This window comes from Meriones unguiculatus, chromosome 4 (assembly GCF_030254825.1).
Source record: "Meriones unguiculatus strain TT.TT164.6M chromosome 4, Bangor_MerUng_6.1, whole genome shotgun sequence".
NCBI classification, from domain to species: domain Eukaryota; kingdom Metazoa; phylum Chordata; class Mammalia; order Rodentia; family Muridae; genus Meriones; species Meriones unguiculatus.
In genome coordinates, this window is record NC_083352.1 from 31,004,396 (window position 1) to 31,023,043 (window position 18,648).

At 37.5% G+C, this 18,648-nt stretch overlaps 1 protein-coding gene across 3 annotated transcripts in view; it reads right to left on the reverse strand.

Annotated features, from left to right (window-relative positions):
• Positions 1-1,552: 1,552 nt before the first annotated feature.
• Positions 1,553-18,648, reverse strand: part of Msr1 (macrophage scavenger receptor 1) — a 64,023-nt gene continuing 46,927 nt past the window's right edge. For all 3 annotated transcript variants that reach the window (XM_021646993.2, XM_021646994.2, XM_021646995.2), the window contains exons 9-10: positions 9,890-10,078; positions 1,553-1,817 (exon numbers count right to left, since the gene is read on the reverse strand). In XM_021646993.2, coding sequence (XP_021502668.1) covers positions 1,684-1,817; positions 9,890-10,078 — 323 coding nt within the window. In that variant the 3' untranslated portion in view covers positions 1,553-1,683. The remainder of the gene's footprint in view (positions 1,818-9,889; positions 10,079-18,648) is intronic.

The window sequence follows — 18,648 nt, forward strand, 5'->3', positions numbered from 1 at the left end:
ATCAGCGTACAGCTTTGCACATCCCTCACTCACTTATTTCACACCATGACGGTGAGGCTTCTACGTTCTGCTATTTTGGAATATAGTCTGACCCCTTTCTAGCACAGCCTTTAAGCTCTCTGTGTACATTGTTGGCTGATTCGAGGTCAAAACTTCTCTTGCCATTTTTTTTTCTAGCACAGAATCCCTTGAGCAGAATTTTCCATTTTACTTTTGTCCTTTCATATGAATTTTCATTTTTTATTAGTTGGAAACTTTTAATGGTTTTGCCATTAATGCACCTCATTTTTTTCTACTGCAAAATGTGAAGTTTGTTAATTTTTCTAACCTCTTCAATAATCACAATTTCTTTCATTTAACTTCTTTGTCAGCAACTTTAGAGCAGCTTATGCTCGTTTCTTACTAAAACTGCAGATTTTATGTATTTTCCCCGCTCCGTTTTTTTTTTCCCACTGTAGGTATGGGTAAGAACAGAGACTTGTAACAATGCTACAGCATGAGCATACTATAGCTTGGAATTTTATTCATTAAAGAAACTAGTCTACTGGATTTTATTTAGTCTTACTCCAAGTTCTAAAATACAGATAGAACAAAGTCAGAGTAGTTGCCAACATGTAACATGTATGTCCCTTTTGAGTTCTTGGTATAATCCTGGTTTCCTTCTGAAACCTCTAGAAACTGGCCTTTAGTCTTTTCTTTCCTTTTCTTTTTTTTTTCCATTATGAACTTTCAAATTCCTACCAGAATAGCCCATTAAGCTCTGCTTATGGAATTCTAGATCACTTATAGCCTACAGCAGCAAACTTTCCACCATTTTTTCCAGCGAATGAATTCAACACTTTGCCAAAGTCTAGCCAGGTTAATAACAGTTACACCCCCACTTCAGGTTAAACAAAACAGAACAACAACAACAAAATCTCTACTAGCTTTTTTCCTCTCATTGACATAAATGAAGCTTGGGGGAGAAGTGTTTCAAGTAGTCCTTTCAAGTAGACAAAAGCGTGATGTAGATAGTCACATTGTGTTCATAGTCAGGAAGCAGAGAGAGGTGAATGGTGGTGCCCTCATCACTTTCTCCTTTCACTTCAGTCTTCATCCCATGCCCACGGGAGAGTGCTGCCAACAGTTCTGCCTCTGTTAATCCTCTGTGGAAATGCCCTCTTATAAATGACCATATTATTGTCTCCCTTCGTCTTTATTACTTCTGTCAAGCTGAAAATCAAAATTAACTATTGCAAGAAGTTAGAATGTATCTGATGTGTTTAAGAACTTATTCCAGAGCAGTCCTGTTAGGCCACAGAGGAGGACTTTGCAGCCAGTCCTGAAGATACCTGATAAAACAGGATCAGATGAATAGGGAGGAGGTCGCCCCCATCAGTGGACTTGGAAAGGGGCAGGGAGGAGATGAGGGATGGAGGGTGGGTTTGGGAGGGAATGAGGGAGCGGGATACAGCTGGGATAGAGAGTTAATAAAATGTAACTGATAAGAAAAAAATAAAATAAAAAAATTAATGTTCATTAACAACAACAAAAAAGAACTTACTCCACTCACTTTAGATATTCTCATTTCTTTTATCACATTGTGCATCCTTTTACTACCCATTGAAATGAGCTTAGTGGAGCAGGTCAACAAAAGTAATTTTACAACATCAATTTCGTAAATATGCATGAAAGTAAGACACACTATGTAGAACAAGTGACTCCAGCATCTTCTGCATGTGAACAGTGGTACACTCCCCATTGCCTGATTTTGCAGTTTTCAATAGACGATTCTCTCCCAAAACACATCACTTCATTCAGCCAAATTGGACCAGTACCTGCAATAATCAGATACATCCTCATTAGTAAGTATGGCTAAGTGTTTACTGTTGAATGAGACAAAGCAATTAAGTCACTCACTAATTCAATATGAAGTATTGTTTACTCTTTACATAATGTAAAATTAGCTCTTTTGCCTCAGAAAGCTTCATATTTTGCAGTCTTGTAAACTAGTGCACTGCATAATAATATTGGTTATAAATGTTCTTGCATAGTATTATGAAATCCCAGATTAAAGGATAATTGATTGTTTTCCTAAGGATATATTGGCTTTCACTGTTAATTCAAAAATAAGGAGGCCTTGATAATAGTGAATCTGCATAATGACATGATGATTGAAGTGGGTCTAGATGTTGGAATTTTGATGCACATCTGGAGTTAAAAATATTGACAGAAAAAGGACTGTATGGCAGCAACTTAATTTTATTCCTAGTGAGAACATTACTTAGCTTTCCATATATCCTATCTTTTTAAAAAAGAAACTACCATTATTGATTTAGCAAAGCTCTTGTAAAACTATATTATAAAGAAACCCTGGATTGAAAATAGTGTTAATTTTAAGCAAGTAAATAAGACAATGGCAAGGCTAAAACAGATTTTCTTCTTCTGAGGTCATTTGCAGGTTCATTCTAATGAACATTTCCTCACTGCTAGACTACCTAACAAATATTTAATTTAATAAACAAACAGTCTAAAGTGTTAACAGAAGACTGTATTTTATCAATAAGAAAACAATTATTTTGGAAGCTGGATTATAAAGATATAATTTAAAAAAAAGTACTTAGAAGTATTTTCTCTGATATTCCCTGAAGAATTATGTCGATGTATCACTGTGAAAATTCTCCTTGCTTTTACCCTAAGTTATTTGAGAACAGAAGCTTTAGGAAAGTTATAAACATGAGCTTACAACAGGTTTTGTCGGATGTATCAAATTGCAAACCTCCAGATGAGTTTTAAAAAATAATGTGTAGATGGTGAAACATTGACATAATTGTATAGGAATGTGTGCTCCCAGTAAAGAGCAGCTACTTGTAATGTTATAATCAATAGTGTAAAGAACACGTGATCTAAAACATAAAGAAAATATAAACAAAAATGCTTATTCCATTTGGCAAAGCTAACATGGAAATCCTTGATACTTTAGAATCACCTCTGAGCATCTAACATGCAATCAATATTAACAACTAAAGGAAGACATACTTGGCAGGTTAAAATTGATAGTTGGACTGTTTTATCAAAACTCTTTAATTATACAATGTAAGCCTCCAAAATACAGACATTATCAAATCTATATTTTAGGGTTGTATGTCAGAGTGGAAGTTTAATGGAAAAAATTACAAGGGAGAAAGAAACTTCATAAGATTTATTTATGGAAATTTCCTTTTTATTTTTTCCAAGAACAGAACAGTTTTCCCCCCATATATAACATAAATTGGCTTGTTCATTTAAGATTTAAGTAATGTTTGTCTCTGCTAGAAAAAGCTAAACATGTGACACAATGTGGGTTTATTTATACAAGAAGACCATCAGATCCAACTAACCAGAGCCAAAAGGAGCTTGTGGAAACAGAAACACCAACCAAGGACCATGCACAGACTGACCCTTGGCACCCTACACAGATGGGCAGCTTGGGCTTCATTTGAGCGAAGCAGGGGTTGTCTCTGACCTGGACTCTTTTGCCTGCCTTTTGATCACTTCCCCCTGGCAGGGCTAGTTCAACAGGCCAGGCACTCAGTCCTGATGCGACTTGATGTGCGCAGTGGGTGGGCAAGAGGCCCCCCTTTTCTGAGGAGTAGGGGAGTGGAGATAGGGGGAAGAGGGAAGATGGGTGGGACTGGGAGGAGAGGATGGAGGAGGCTAAGATAGGGATGTGAAGTGAATACATAATAAGTAAGTAAGTAAATAAATAAAAATTTAAAAATGAAGGCAAATAATAGCACTGTAATGGTCATCCCCATGCTGTCATAGAGTTAAGACAAAGCAGAGGAAAATTTACCAATGCTACTCATTACATGTAAATATAGATAAACAGAGGTGAAAATGTGGAGAAACCACGATCTTGTTATCATTCTGGGAACAGGAGGATTGAGATGGTGGCCTCTGTTCCCAGGCTACTGTGATAGGTTTGCTCTGAATTATTTTGTAGCTCTGTTCATTAGCTCCAGATCTTGGTGTTAAAGGTTTTTTTTTTTTTTTTTTCCACTCAGGGAAAAATACTTGTGAGTGGGAAGAATACCACTGGTTGAATCTATTTCAGGGAAAAAAAGAAATGAGCTAGTCAGTGTGCTGATATGTGAGCCTAGGAACTAGGTGCTGGCTTACTGAGGCTGTGATGATGACAATAAAAATGTAGCCTTATTCTACAAGGAGTTCTTATGTGAGAGGTCATAGTCCTAATTTGTTTGATTCAGTGTCTCATTGCACAGTCCACTAACATTTGAAAACTTAAATTTCATTTTTGTTATGTTTTTTTCTACTGACAGAACAGAAAATCATGCAGAGACTAGGAACTTAGCCCAAAGACACACAGAATCCCTAGGTTATGCCTAGGGCCAATCAATATTCACTGCCTTTCCCTGCATTATTAGATTTAATCATACGATGAATCTGTTTTGAGTGAAAAGAATCCAAATCCATACTCTTGAAATGACTTCCACCTGGAGGCTTATGTTCTAGGTAGATAAAACATTCCATGTCACCAATGTATTAGCAGAGCTTATATTTGCATTCATAACTTCTGATTATTATTCCAGACCTTATACTGAGGACAGATACAATTGATAAAATTTAAGGCACCTTCAACGACTATCTTTTTTTAGTTGTAAAGAATTCAGCAACGGTGGACATGTTTTGAGTGCTTGAAGATGATATCCTAGGTATTTCTCCATATAATTCTGTTTACTCTCTAATGCAACCTTTGGCACACAACCCTCTTGGGGGCTGTAAAATGACCCCTTCTCAGGGGTCACCTAAGAACAGCGGAAAACACAGGTATTTGCATTAGGATCCACAACAGTAGCAAAATTACAGTTATGAAATAGGAACAGAAATAATTTTATGGTTGGGATTCACACAACATGGGGAACTGTGTTAAAGGGTCACAGCATTAGGAAGGTTGAGAACCGCTGCTCTGACTTTAAAAATAAAGGCAATACCTCCTTTTCAGAGCTACATATACTGAGATTCAGAGAACAGATAGCTACTACAAAATATTAGAGAGCAAAGCCAAGTGAGAGTATAAAGACACCAAAGCCAGCAGTATTTTCTCTCTACACAGAAGCTAGAGATAGAAAAGTGATTTATAAATGTTTGTTTCATTTTTGTATCGATGTACTCAGAACTATTTAGCCTAAGGGAAAATTTTACTTAATACATATCTTCCAACTTATTGCAAATTGTTTTCTGTCTTTAAAAATTAATGCAAAAGTAGCATAAGATTCATAAAATTTTATCTTTATGTAAACCTAAAAGATGAAAAAGTAACTTTGTTTTTGTTTCTTTAGATAATAAAGTTTTTCAAGGAATTCTGCCATTGTTGTGGTCATTGCTGGTTGCTGGTCTCTGTTCTATTTTTTGTACTTATTTGGAACATACATAAATTGTGTGGAATCAAATCATTTCTCAGGTGACCTAGCTACAGTCATCTACCAATTGTCTATCTATCTATGTATGCTTTTATACATTTATTTCGCTTGTAATTTGATAGCTTTTGGAGAAAAAAAATAGCTTTCTTTTGTGTTTCTAAAAGCAAGCAAAAATGAAACTGTTATCTACAGTTTCTGGAGTTTTATGATCCTGGTTTATATTGCTTAGCAGTTGCATTTTCTCTTAACCTTACAAAAAGAATGATATTAATATTTCTTTGAGTGACTTGAGTATCTTTAATCTTTAGATTAATCCCATCCTTAAAAGTAGAATAATCAGCAGATTTCATATATAACTGATACATGGTAAAGTGATAAGATTTTCAGGCAGCTGCTGAGTAGATAAGCTGGTTAGAGAAAAGATTCCTGTTTTCTAAAAATATCTGAATGCGGTTTAATTGTATCTAGTTGTAAACTGGTGGTATAAATTTGTCTCACTTTTATACTTGTGACTTTGAAGTGCATTGTGTAAAGATTTTGCTTTGAGAGAAAACAGTGTCTTTTTTATTAAAACTGAATCACCTATGGTATCAAAATAATATATAAGATGTTGGCCTGTTATTCAGAGTCTTGTTTTATGGTTCTGAAAGGTTACATATTTCCCATAATTTTTGTCATTTATTGACTCAAAAAACAGAGCTAACATGAATCTGAGATTCCATTTGGTTTTGTTCTTCTATGACATTAAGGTTCTGAATGAGAAAGCTATTTAGGGAAAAGATCTCATTGACAGAAAGTTTAGACAGATTCTCAGGTGCTGGATTAAAAGATTAACTTGCCAAATTGTCCTGCCTTGATGGCTGAAAATTTAGGCAAAATGTGTGATCTCTTTTAGTCTTATTTACACTATGAAAAAGTAGTTTTGTCTGTTGTGTTTATTTTTCAAAGGTACCTACCTGTAATCCTTCAAGGGGATCATTTGGTAAGCTAACTGATGGAAAACACACTTGGTTCCTTACTACTGTAGATAAAAATAACAGACAAGGTAGACTTCATGATCTCTTCCATAATACTCAACTTTCAAACATTTACATTTCAGAACTTTAATAAAAGGTATTTATGCTTGGAGGCGTAGGAAATAGGTTTGTGCATGTTTGGATGCCAGTGTATGTACATGTGTATGTATGTGCGCGTGTGTGCAGAGGCCAGCTGTCAAGTCAGGGATCATCCTTGGTCACCCTTTACTTATCTTTCAGGGTCTCTCTCTCGGAACCTGGAGCTCATTGGTTCAGCAAAAGTGGATGAGCAATGAGTCTAGAGATATGCTTGCCTTGATTACTCCCAGTACCAGTGTTTCCCAGTACTAGTGTTACAGACGCTTGCTGCCATTATTTGGCTTTTCATGTAGATACTGGAATATGGACTCAGGTCTTCATGATTACTGGGCAAGTGCTGTACCAACATGGTCATATTGCCAGCCCCTACATTGGCAAACCATTAATGTAGAGGAACAATATTTTAACAATCGAGTTACTTTTCATTTACCTTCGGGATTACTTTTATAACCATTCACTAAATGAAAGGTCAAAAATGCAGAGTTAAATTTTGGTTACTACCCCCTCTCCTTTTCAATATTTATTTTTTTTATTGTCTTATTACTCTGAGGTTTTACTTTTTTTTAATTTTATTTTTCTTATTAGTTACATTTTGTTAACTCTGTGTCCCAGCTGTATCCCGCTCCCTCATTCCCTCCCCAACCCCTCACTCCCTCCCTGGTCTCCTACCTGCCCCTTTCTAAGTCCACTGATAGGGGAGGACCTCCTCCCCTTTCATTTGACCCTGGTATCTTCAGGGCTGGCTGCAAAGTCCTCTGTGGCCTAACAGGACTGCTCCTCCCCTGGGGGGGCGGTGAAAGAGTGCATTGAATGTATGACAGGAGTCTACTGCAGAAGGCATCTGAAAGACTCTACCTAGTAGTGTTTCAAAGCAGACACTAAGACTCATAACCAAACCCTCAGCAGAGTGCAGGGAATCATATGAAAGAAGGGGAGTTAGTATGATATGGAAAGGATAGGAGCTCTACAAGGACCAAATATCTGGGCACAGGGTCTTTTCTGAGACTGACACTCAACCAAGGACCATCTATGGATATAACCTAGAACTTATTTTTTTTTTCTAATTTCACTGGAAAATTAAATCTGGAAAGTGGTAGTGGTTAATGTAACAGCACAGTTATATTATAGTCTGCTAAGAATGAACAAGAGACAGTACTATGAGGACAGTTTTTTTCCCCCATCTGTTCTAAAGTTTAGAGCTCAACACCATTAACTTGGGAAAAGGTAAACAGATCCTTTTGTTTTGTCTCTTCCTTTCCTGAGAAGATTTCTAGCAATGACACCATTGTCTAATAAAGCCTATCCTTGTTTACTACAGAGTGGACACTGAAACCAGGGTGCAAGAACCTCAACCGGGAACACATTCTCCCTCCTACAGTGAGAAACACCAGATGACTCTTTGCACTGCCTGAAACTCACAAGTTTTGTCTTCTCAGGAAAAGAAAGAACTTTCCACTTTATGCAAACAGCACGTACAAACAAAGGAACCTATTTAAAAGAGCATGTATTAAGCTTTATTCCAATAAATCATTTTGCTTGCAGCTGCAAAACTAATTGTTCTTTAAGCTAACAAGGATTATCACTGGTAAGCCAGGTTTGCTATTTTGAAACCAAAAAAAAGAAAAAAAAAAGTATGTGTGTCGGAGGAAATTGTGTCCAGAAAACTATATTCTCTAAAATGGGGGAATTATGCAAAGTGAATGAATTTAAACTTTTTTTCTTCTATTTAAAATTTTGGTCATTGTAGACAATATAAATTCAACTGGGTTCTTCCTGTGTTCCCAAGGAAATAATAAATAATTGAAATTCACATGCATGTTTGTCTTTTGCTCCCTACCATTCATTCCTATCTCTAAGTTTCCTTTTCTGTCTATTCTGCCTTTTCCCCATATCAGAGTAGCCTTTTCCCCATATCCTGGGTGGAACTGTAAATGAAATGTGGAAGGTGTTCCAACTTTAAAATAGAACAAAGAGTTCAAATATCTTACAAAATAGTTTGTTTACTGTGTCTAACCAGAGAGCATCTACAGGGTAAACCTGCCTCATATAATATTTCATGATAGGCAGACCATGACACTTAAATTTTAACCTGTTTTCTCTTCAAAGCTAATCATCTTGGTCCTATTTCTCTTTGTATCCCAAATCACCTTGCTTGATTATTTAAGCGTTTCCTAATCATTCTTCAGTGGGTTGGTAGTGAGCTCTAGAGAACTGAAGGGAGAATTGGGCTAACAGTGAGCAGTGTTGTCTGAGACCTATTTTCACACATTCTCACAACAACAACAACAACAACAACAAAATCACATTTACCTCCCTGACTTCTAGAGTACCATTGATGTCATTGTGTGGCATAATGTCACGTGACTATGATTTCCAGCAGAGTGACAAATGCATTTTTTGTATTTATTTAAATTTTTCTTTAAAAAAATTTTTATATTAGTTATAGTTTATTTACTTTGTATCCCCCCCCTGTAGCTTCCTTCCTCTTTCCCTCCCAATCTCACCCGCCCTCCCTCATCTCCTCCCATTCCCCTCTCCAAGTCCACTGATAGGGGAGGTCCTCTCCTTGTCTCTGATCCTAGCCTATCAAGTCTTATCAGGACTGTCAGCATGGTCTTCCTCTGCAGCCTTACCAGGCAAATGCACTTCTAATGATGGAGTGTGTATTACTTGTGAGCACAGACCTCTAAATTCAGGGCAGTACTTTGATCACCTCCACCTGAGGGGGAGGAGCAGCCTTACCAGGCCACAGAGTCATAGAACTGCTTACTGCTATCTAGGTGAGATACATTAATGATAGGTAGACAAGGAGTTATCTCATGTTTTCAAACCTAAATGAGGGGATTAGCAAGCCTCACTAGAATGGGACTCAAACAGAGGCTGAGACTTCATCTTAGCCCATCAAGGACAGGTTGTAAGCAAACACAGATGTTGACCAGATGTCCCCAGAAACAGCTCTGCAAACAGCCTCTGAGGATGAACCATGTTTTATCAATAGCTCACTCACCCTTCCTAGTCAATGGCACCACTTGTCTTGTCAACCAACTAAGCTCAAATAAAATTTGAATATTAGGTTGTCAGGAAGCATGCCATGTATTTATAATCCCTTTTTCTTTTTATATCTACTTTCTGGGATAAGATAATTCAAAAACTTTTATGCATAATTCTTTTCCTTTGCCCTATGTGCTTCTGTACCTACTTGATTTCCAAATGGTTAAAAACAGCCTGTTTTCAAGAATTCAAGTGATGGATTGAAGGAGTTGGAGGGATGAGGGAGGAGAGAGGATGATGTTCACGCAGTGCTCATGTCTGAAACTCTCAAAAAACGTTTACAAAAAATGTCTACTTCGATTTTTAAAGATTTCAAATTACCTTCTCCAAAGTGAGCTCTCTTGTGCACGGCTTGAACGTCACGGTATCCTAGGCTCCTGCAGACTACTTGTCCAGCTCGTATATCCCATCGATCATCACACACTGTGCCCCACTGGCCGTGGTGGAAGACCTCCACTCTGCCCTCATGAGGTCCACTACCAGCAACCAGCCGAACTGTCTTAAGAGGAGCTGTAAAATAGGTAACAGAGTTATATTCACATTGTTTCATTGATTATTATTTTTTGCAGTGGTTGTGGTAGAACCTGGGTACTTTTATTTATGTTTAATAAAGTGTTTTGATACATCGTTTCAATAAGTTAAACAATTGGAATAAATATTAAACTTTTTACGCCACCTATTGGCAAAGAGTTTAACTGTAAGCATCTCTTGCCTGCAAAGTTGAATTGAAAAATATTAGAACCTTACAAAAATTGTTCCAGTGACTACGATGTTTGAGACATACCAGCTCATTGCAATTTTATAGATTTTTCATGTTAGTTGGAAAATGTGTCATAGAACGTCATCATTTTCCTGATTCATTAATGGGCAATCCAACGGCAGTTTTGGGCATCAAGAACAGATGGATATCACATACCATAAGCAAGAAGTGGATTGCCAGACTTTGTGTCTTGTGTGAAGAACAGCAAGTAGTTTAATTTAGAACTGACAAGAACATTCCTTGCTATGTGACTCATATATATTTTCCCCAAAATATTTAGAGTTCCTCATCCCCCAGGTGTCACTTTTATCAGTGCTGTAGCCTCTGATTTGTTGTCCATGTATCATGAGATGACCTTCCATATATGTCTAGGCAAGCAATCCCAAATAAACTCCGTGAGTTGTATGTACACAAACATAGAGTGGAAAGTAAGAGAGGGTCTGACTGGGAAGGTGGATGGAGAGAGGAGGTAATGGAGGTGTGAAACCTGAGCACTACTCACTATATGGATAAACTGTCAAGGAATGAAACAGTTAAAAATACTTATGCTAAACAATGACATCATCATCTCTCATAATCATAATAGCCAGTGAGTATGTCTATTTAAATGTATCCTTTCAATTAAAAGTCTGAGCAATACAAAATTATAAATCAAGCCAGAGTTTGCTGGAGAGATGGCTCTGCCTAAGATCACTTGTTTCTCTTCCCGATGACCAGTGAGTGATCCATGATCCATTCTCAACAGCCACACTGTGACTTAAAACCGTCTATCCCTCCAGTTCCAGAGGATCTGATGCCTCTTTCTGGCCTCGGTGGGAACAAGGCACTCATGTGTTGCATAGACATACATGCAAGCAAAACTTGTAAAATAAAAATAACAATTCTCTAGTGTCCAAACAGAGTTTCATGGTTTTATGTTTTAGAGTTTATTAAACTTAAAAAAAATATAAGTGGCATTTTTTTCCTAATTTAAGTAAGTTTTGTATAAATAGTTATTCAACAACGTGTCAAGGAAGTTGAAATGTTCTATAATGTGACTAACTTAGTGAGCCACACAGAAGCATAACAGTGTGGTATGTAGATGGACATTATTATAATTGTGTTCTTGGTTCCACAGAATTAATGAAATCACGTCAAAGGGCAAAAATATTCCTCATTCAAGAGAAAAACTAAATATTTCTGAAATATAAATAACATGCTATGACAGGATCCAAACTCTCAACTATTGAGAATTAACAAGTGACACAGTCATTTACAGCAAACACCTAAGAAAATATTCTAAGAATGATTGTGTAAAGCTCTCTGTATTAGAGTCACATTGTTCTCAGTAGTGTCAGGGCTCGGTATTTATTTTTACAAAGTTGCGTATATACAGGCATGATATAATAGTTATCGTTCATTCTAGGGACAAAGGGACATATTCAAACATTTGATTGTCAGTGTCTTCCTTCTCCATACATGTCCTTGATGAGCCTTGCTTACCTGAGGCCAATGGCCCTAAGTTTTTAATAAGCAGCAAAATTCCAAATTGAAGGCCTTCCATTGGGTAGGGCTTGATTGAAACCTATAATTTCCACATGTGACAAGTTCCCGGGGATGTTGATGTTGCTGAACCAGAAACCACATTTTGAGAAACATCAACTAGAAGATTACACTGCATACTTAAGAAAGGAAGCATGTAGGAGTGGAAACAACCTTTAGTGGGACATTTCGTGGAGACATCTCAGAAGATCAGGTAGCAGGGGTGGAGGAGACGGAGGATTGGGAAGGAGTACCCTAACTCTGGCTTCTGGATATGATATGGCCAAGGTAATTATGAACACAGAATCAGTGACTATCTGCACTATACTGGCACACAGACACACACACACACACACACACACACACACAATCAGAAATTGGAAGAGTCTAGCTGGAAGGAGAAAGTAGTGACAAAAAAATGGGAAGGAGAGAGGAGAAGCTAGCAGTGCTAGAAAGACTGTATCTATACATTGCATACCACGAAGGGACTGTCAAAGATTTAAAAACTAATTTTAAAAGAAAAGAAAAAACTCTCAGTGCTTACAGAATTTATTGATTACAATGAGAAAACTGGTAATGTGCCAATGCATGTCTATCATCTGGAATTTTTTTCAATTATACTGTATATATTGACAGGAGACCATCTCTGCTAACCCAGCATTATATCTGAGTTAGGAAACAGGCTCAATAGAGAACTGGCATTTCATGTTCATTCAGCTGCTCTGATCCAGGTCCAGTGCTACAGAGATGTGATTTCATCTGCTTGTGAGGATGAAGTCAAACTCAAGGCTTGCCTTTGCTCTGAGAGTGGGTTCAAGGTCAGGCTGGGCAACTTAGTGAGATCCTGTCTTGAAATGAAAAATGCAAAGTGGGGCTAAGGATATAGGTCAGTGTTGGGAAATGCTTTCTCGTAGGGAATCCAAGCTTTATTTTCCAGGTGCCCTAGCTGCTGTTTTCATGATAGACCAAAGCCATAGCATTTCATATCCCCCCACTTCCGTAATATTTGACAGAAAGGCTGAAGATCAGAGATTCTTTTGGATTTAGCTAACTGCTAGTTACATGAATGAAAACAACACATATGTCTTTCTTGGCACATGTGCTAACATGCTTAGCAAGGAGAGTCTTCCCTTCAGACTTTGAGCCATATATTATACATTTCTCTCTAATATTATCAATATAGATGTTTTACAGAGCCTACTCAGATAAACCGAGGTCAGGACTTTCACTTACTGAATGATTTATTATATTAATTATATCTTTAAAACTGGCTAAAGAAACAGAAACCAAAGTATGTTAAACCAAATTAAGAGGTAATGTATTTTACAGATTATGAGATGTCCTGGGGAACTCTGTCATAGATTTTAGTGAGGGATGTGGAGAGGTAGGTGGAGACAAAGGTGAGTGGGGTTCTTGTCACCTGGATTCTCTCTGCGGTTGTTCCCAACTCCAAGCTGGATGCTGCGCTCAGCAACACAGCGTAGCATCGCTAATGCCTTCCTTCAGTGGTCTTCGTAAGAACACTTCTAAACTATGCAGCCAAGTCCTCCAAAAACGTGGTGCAGGGTAGACATCTGACTGTGGCTTAAACAGCCTGGCCCATAAACAAGATCACGTGATGAGCAAGGCGAGTGTAGAGCGAGGGTGGTGAGCCATCTCCTTATCGAAGGCAGAGTTTCAAGGTGACAAAATTTCATGTTCATTCCATGAAGATGTTTTAATAACTTTGCCACTTTTCTTCAGTATTATAACTAGAAAATTACTCAGAATTTTTTTTCACTCCTGAGGCTGCATAGTATAACCAAAGTCACATATTCAGGAGGTGATCTGAATTTTGGATCTGACTTAAACAAAGGGAATGGGACACTGTCAAATGTTTTGAACTCTTTAGGGTCCAAATGTTTCAACTGTTAGAGAAGAAAATGTTACCCAACATTAATCAATACATCCAAATAAACACAATTCTTCATATAAGGCGCTTTTCTGGACTCTGTGAAAAATTTTAACAAAACACATATCATGCCCTCAAAGTTAGTAAGATTTTTATGAAGTTTAAAATAAACAATACATTACTTAAAATTATGTGAAAGCATAAAGTTTTCATTTTTCCAGGGTTTAAATGTCTTATTTTGAGGTGAAATCAACAGAAATAACACATAATCTATTATTAATAAACTTTTTTTTATCCATGATCATGGATGTACATATGTATATTTTGGCATCTTTGCATGTAACATTTGTTCTTGTCAAGCAGGGAATATTACTCTGGTGGGTTTCTGCAGACAAAAAGACCTTCTGGATAGTTTCAGATAAGAGTTTAGCTAGCTTATACTGTTTTCACCAGTAATCTTCTCCTACTTTGCTGATGATCTTCTAAACAGGTGAGGAATATTGATGGGCTGTGGATATTTCCACCCTGCTATCTGATCTTTCAATCAAATTTTATTAGAATGTATCCACAATTATTAGTTTATTTATTATATGTCTGCGGGGACCTTCAGTGTCCAACAGCATAAACAAAGAGCAACAGTCACCACAGAGCATGCAAAGAAAATGAGTGTTACCTGTTCACAGAGGCATTTTGGTATCTTTAGTAGCTATAAATACAATCCTGTAAGAAAATGGAGGGTTCCGTTAGGGAAACATCTATTAAGTGATTTCTAGAATAACTGAGGTTGTCGTTTAAAGCCTGGCCACAGAAATTATCCTGTAGTAGTCATCATCTTCCTTCTTCTCCTACTCCTCTTCTTCGTTCTCCTTCTTCTTCCTTCTTTTTATTTCATCATCTTCTTCTTTTTTTTGTCTTCTGCTCCTCATTCTTTCTTTCCTCCTTCTTTTTCAACAGGCATGTAAATCCACAATATTCCAAATGAGCCTCCATAACCTTTATTTCTGGATCCTCATCTGAAATGTTTCTTGCTTCCCTCTGTGGCCTTCCCTGTCAATTCTCTAACCTCAGTTCCAGGCACACAAGGGTTTTCCACCCTCTGCTGTCATTTCTGGACCATGTGGAAGCATTATCAACTCAGTTTCCCTACTTTACTGAGACCCTGGTTAACTTCATAGCACACATCGGAGTGCTTTTGGTGACCTCAGGCTAATATGACAAACAGTATGAGAAAGGTCATATATGTGGATAAGTAATGAGATCCTCTTGAATGAAAGATTTCAGAAGATGAGTGAAACAAATTGTTAAATTTTTAGGATAAGAAACAATAAGAGAATGTACTGTGTTATTTTCAACCCTCTAGGGGAAGTAGTTTTCATGTGCAAGAAAAGTAAGGTAAACCATGAAGAAAGAGTTGGTTTAATTCACAAAGTTTAGAGTCCTATTACAGTAGTAAGTGACAAGCATTGACAAGTAATTGACAAGCATTGACAAGCTTGGCAGGGCATGAAGGCTGGTGGAAGGCCATGATCAGAAGCTTCACACATTCTAATACCTGATTCTCTTCAGCTCGGAGCTTAGCTGACTCATGGGAGACAAAATATCTTCTGACTAGATGTTGGCTAAGCCACCTCAAACCCAAGGAGATTTGAACATGCAAGACAAGGACACTGTTTTCTCATGGAAAAACTCTAAGTAAAGCTAAATCAAAATTGCTTATTAATTAATTAATAAGAGCCACTGATATTGTTGCCTTTGAAAAATGCCTCATATTAGATCTTGTGTATGTCACTGTATTCAATTAGGTTAGGCAGTCAATATGGTAAATGTTGACATTTTACAAATCCAGGTGGTGGAGCATCTATGGCTGCTTAGCACTCGTTTTTTCTTTTTTCTTTTGTTTTGTTTTCATTGTCTTCCTTGTTTTCTTTATGGTTGAAATATATTTCACTTAAAGAAGTAAACAATGCATTCATAACAATGTTGGAAGAGCCACATAAGAACCCTAAATGATAAAACGTTTTCATGTACAAATCTTTCTTTGAAGTTATAAATGAGCAATGAGGAATTACTACTGATAGTTGCAGACAGTTCCCAGCTTACAGCGGTTTGGCTTAATGATCTTTAACTTTACAATTCTACAAAACTGAGACATGCTCAAATAGAAACTGATCTCGGATGTGTGACCTTTGAGTGTTTTTTCCCCCCTTTGGTGGCAGTGATATGAAATCTTGTACCCTCTAGCAATGCAGAAGAGCAGAAACAGGAGACAGCCCCCAGCCAGCCTTGAATACAGGGGAAAGGAAGTTATATGAGGCTTGTGCTTACACTTCTTCATGATGTAGAGATAGTAATATCATTCTGTTACATGCCTAAGATTGGCTGGTGCATGCCCTCAAATGAAAAGTGATCTGTTGTGATTATTAGAATGAAGTTCCAGAAAAGGTGGGTTCAAAGATGTCTTTCCAAGGATTGTCATAACAAATGACTATGGCTGTGTAACTTAAAATAGTAATTCACAGCTTAGAAGGCCATAAGACTAAAAGGAAGCAGCTGACCGGCCTATCGTTTATTCAAAGCTCTGTGGGTTCTTCCTATCTTCTGGTGTCTCCTACCAACTTTTGGTGGTTTGGGCTATAGCTTGAGTAATTCAGATCTTCTCTGGATGTGCTCTTATTTATATAGATTGGATCGCCTAACTAGAACTCAGATGGGCTCACAGAGACTGAATCGGCAGGCACAAGCTCTGTACCATGTCTTCTATGTATAAGATATGGCTATTAGTTTGGAGTTTTGAGGGACTCCTAACAATGGGATCAGGTATCTCTGACTCTTTTCCAATGATTCTTTTTCTCTTATTGGGTTGCCTTGTCTAGTCTTGATAGGAGGATTTTTGCCTTGTCTTACTGTATCTTGTTTTGTCATGTTTGGTTGTTGTCTCTTGGAAACCTGACCTTTTTTCTGGAGGGAAATGGAGGGTGTGGATGTATCTGGGGAAGAGGGAAGATGACAGAGATAGAAGAAGTGGAAGAAGGAGAAACTGGTTGGAACATATTGTATAGGAGAGAAATCTATTTTCAATTAAAAATAGAAGTACATTGCAGAATGCCAGGCACAGTGGGAAATTATTCATTACATTTCTTCTTTAAAATTCTGATACTTGGCTTAATGCTTAGAAAATGTTGATGGCAATAGCAGTGTGTTACGTAACAAAAAGCAATTTAACCACTTTTTCCTTCCTCATTTCCCAAACGGCTTTCATGAAGCATCTACCTCAGCTTTTGGCACAAACTTCATGAAAGGGATTATCTATGTCAAGTCTGCTACATGCATGCATGAAACAGAATCCCCAGAGGTTATTCCTGTACATCCCACAGGCTACTAGTAACTCCTAGACCAGCGCCTACTAGGATGCAATGTGCTTATTTGGTTATAACTCATTCCCACAGTTAAGGGACTGAGCTGCTAAAATAGCTGTCCAATGAACAATCAGCAAGATTATTCCTAAATGTTACTGATGCACACAATGTGGTGTTCAGTGCCCTGTTGTGTCCTTGCACCCTTGAGATTCTGCAAAGGAAATCATGCTTCCTAATTACTAGACACTTAGAGAATTATTAAGGAATGTGTACATCCATCCCCAAACACTGTAGCCAAGAGTAAGCTCAGCCCACCAGCAGACATGAATCAGAGGATGTTCAAAGGAAAAAAGTAGTAAGATGTAAAGATAATATGCTTCGGCTTGTAGCTGTTGTCAACAAAGGTGACAAGTATGAAATCTAAGAGACAAGCAGAGGCAGAGTGATTCAAGACGATTTAGCTTGAGCTTCTGTATTATATTTGGTTTTGATGAGGACTTGCCACAAATTAGAATTGCCCGAGTAAGAGCTTTACCTGAAGAAATATCTCACCCTGGATTTGAGCAGTGCCATCTGGTACCAGCATGGAATCAACGGATTTGGCAACAGAAAGTTCATCTTGCCCTTTGCTCTCTTGGCCTCCATTGTGCTGCATTTAATCTGCCTTGTTGCCACTGCTGCTTTCTTCACTGAGAGCAGGACCAGATTTTCCAAGTATTTGTCCTGAACTAGGGGCCACACAAACTTCCAGTGCCAGATTGGAACAATGAAGGTGCCCAGCCTTAGAGAATGAGCAACTACTGGTTATCTCTTCTTCCCCGGAGAGGGGCAGTTATTGTGAGACTGTTCCAAATGTTGGAGGTCACGGTGACTACCAGGTTCTCAGCTCGCTGATGGAATTCATGGTGCTATTTTTATTTTAATGCTTCTCTGTGTGTGTGTGTGTGTGTGTGTGTAGGAAGGATATAGGTATATATTATATGGATATATATATATATATATATATCATATATGTATGGTTTATAGAGAAGCTTAATTCATCCTATACCCTGCCATTCATGAAATGAAATTCATCTTGTAGAATTCTTGCATGAGTCAATAGAATTTTTTCCTTTAATGAGCAAGTTGTTTTTTTTTCTTTTCATCTCAGTTTTCTACTTGTTTTTGATGTTTACTCCATTTTGTTTTTAAACAAAAATCTCACTATATAGAATAACCTGTCCTCAAATTTGTAGTTCTCCTGCCCCAGCCTCCTAAATGTCGACATTACATTGTACCACAGCCTCAGTCCTACTTAGCTGCTCTCACAAATATATTGGTGATAATTATTTGAGGAAGAATATAAGTGATAGTCAAGGTCATTCTGTTTGACATTCATCTTTTAAAAATTAGTCATTGTATATTCAGGTGAAACTTCCTGGGTATTAGTTCTTATTATTTCATGAAATGGCATACTGTTAAAGAACATTACTGAAATTTAAAGTTACAAAATCAGTAAAAAGCAAATACAAACGAAATTGTTCTTGTAACTTTTAACACCAACACTACTCAG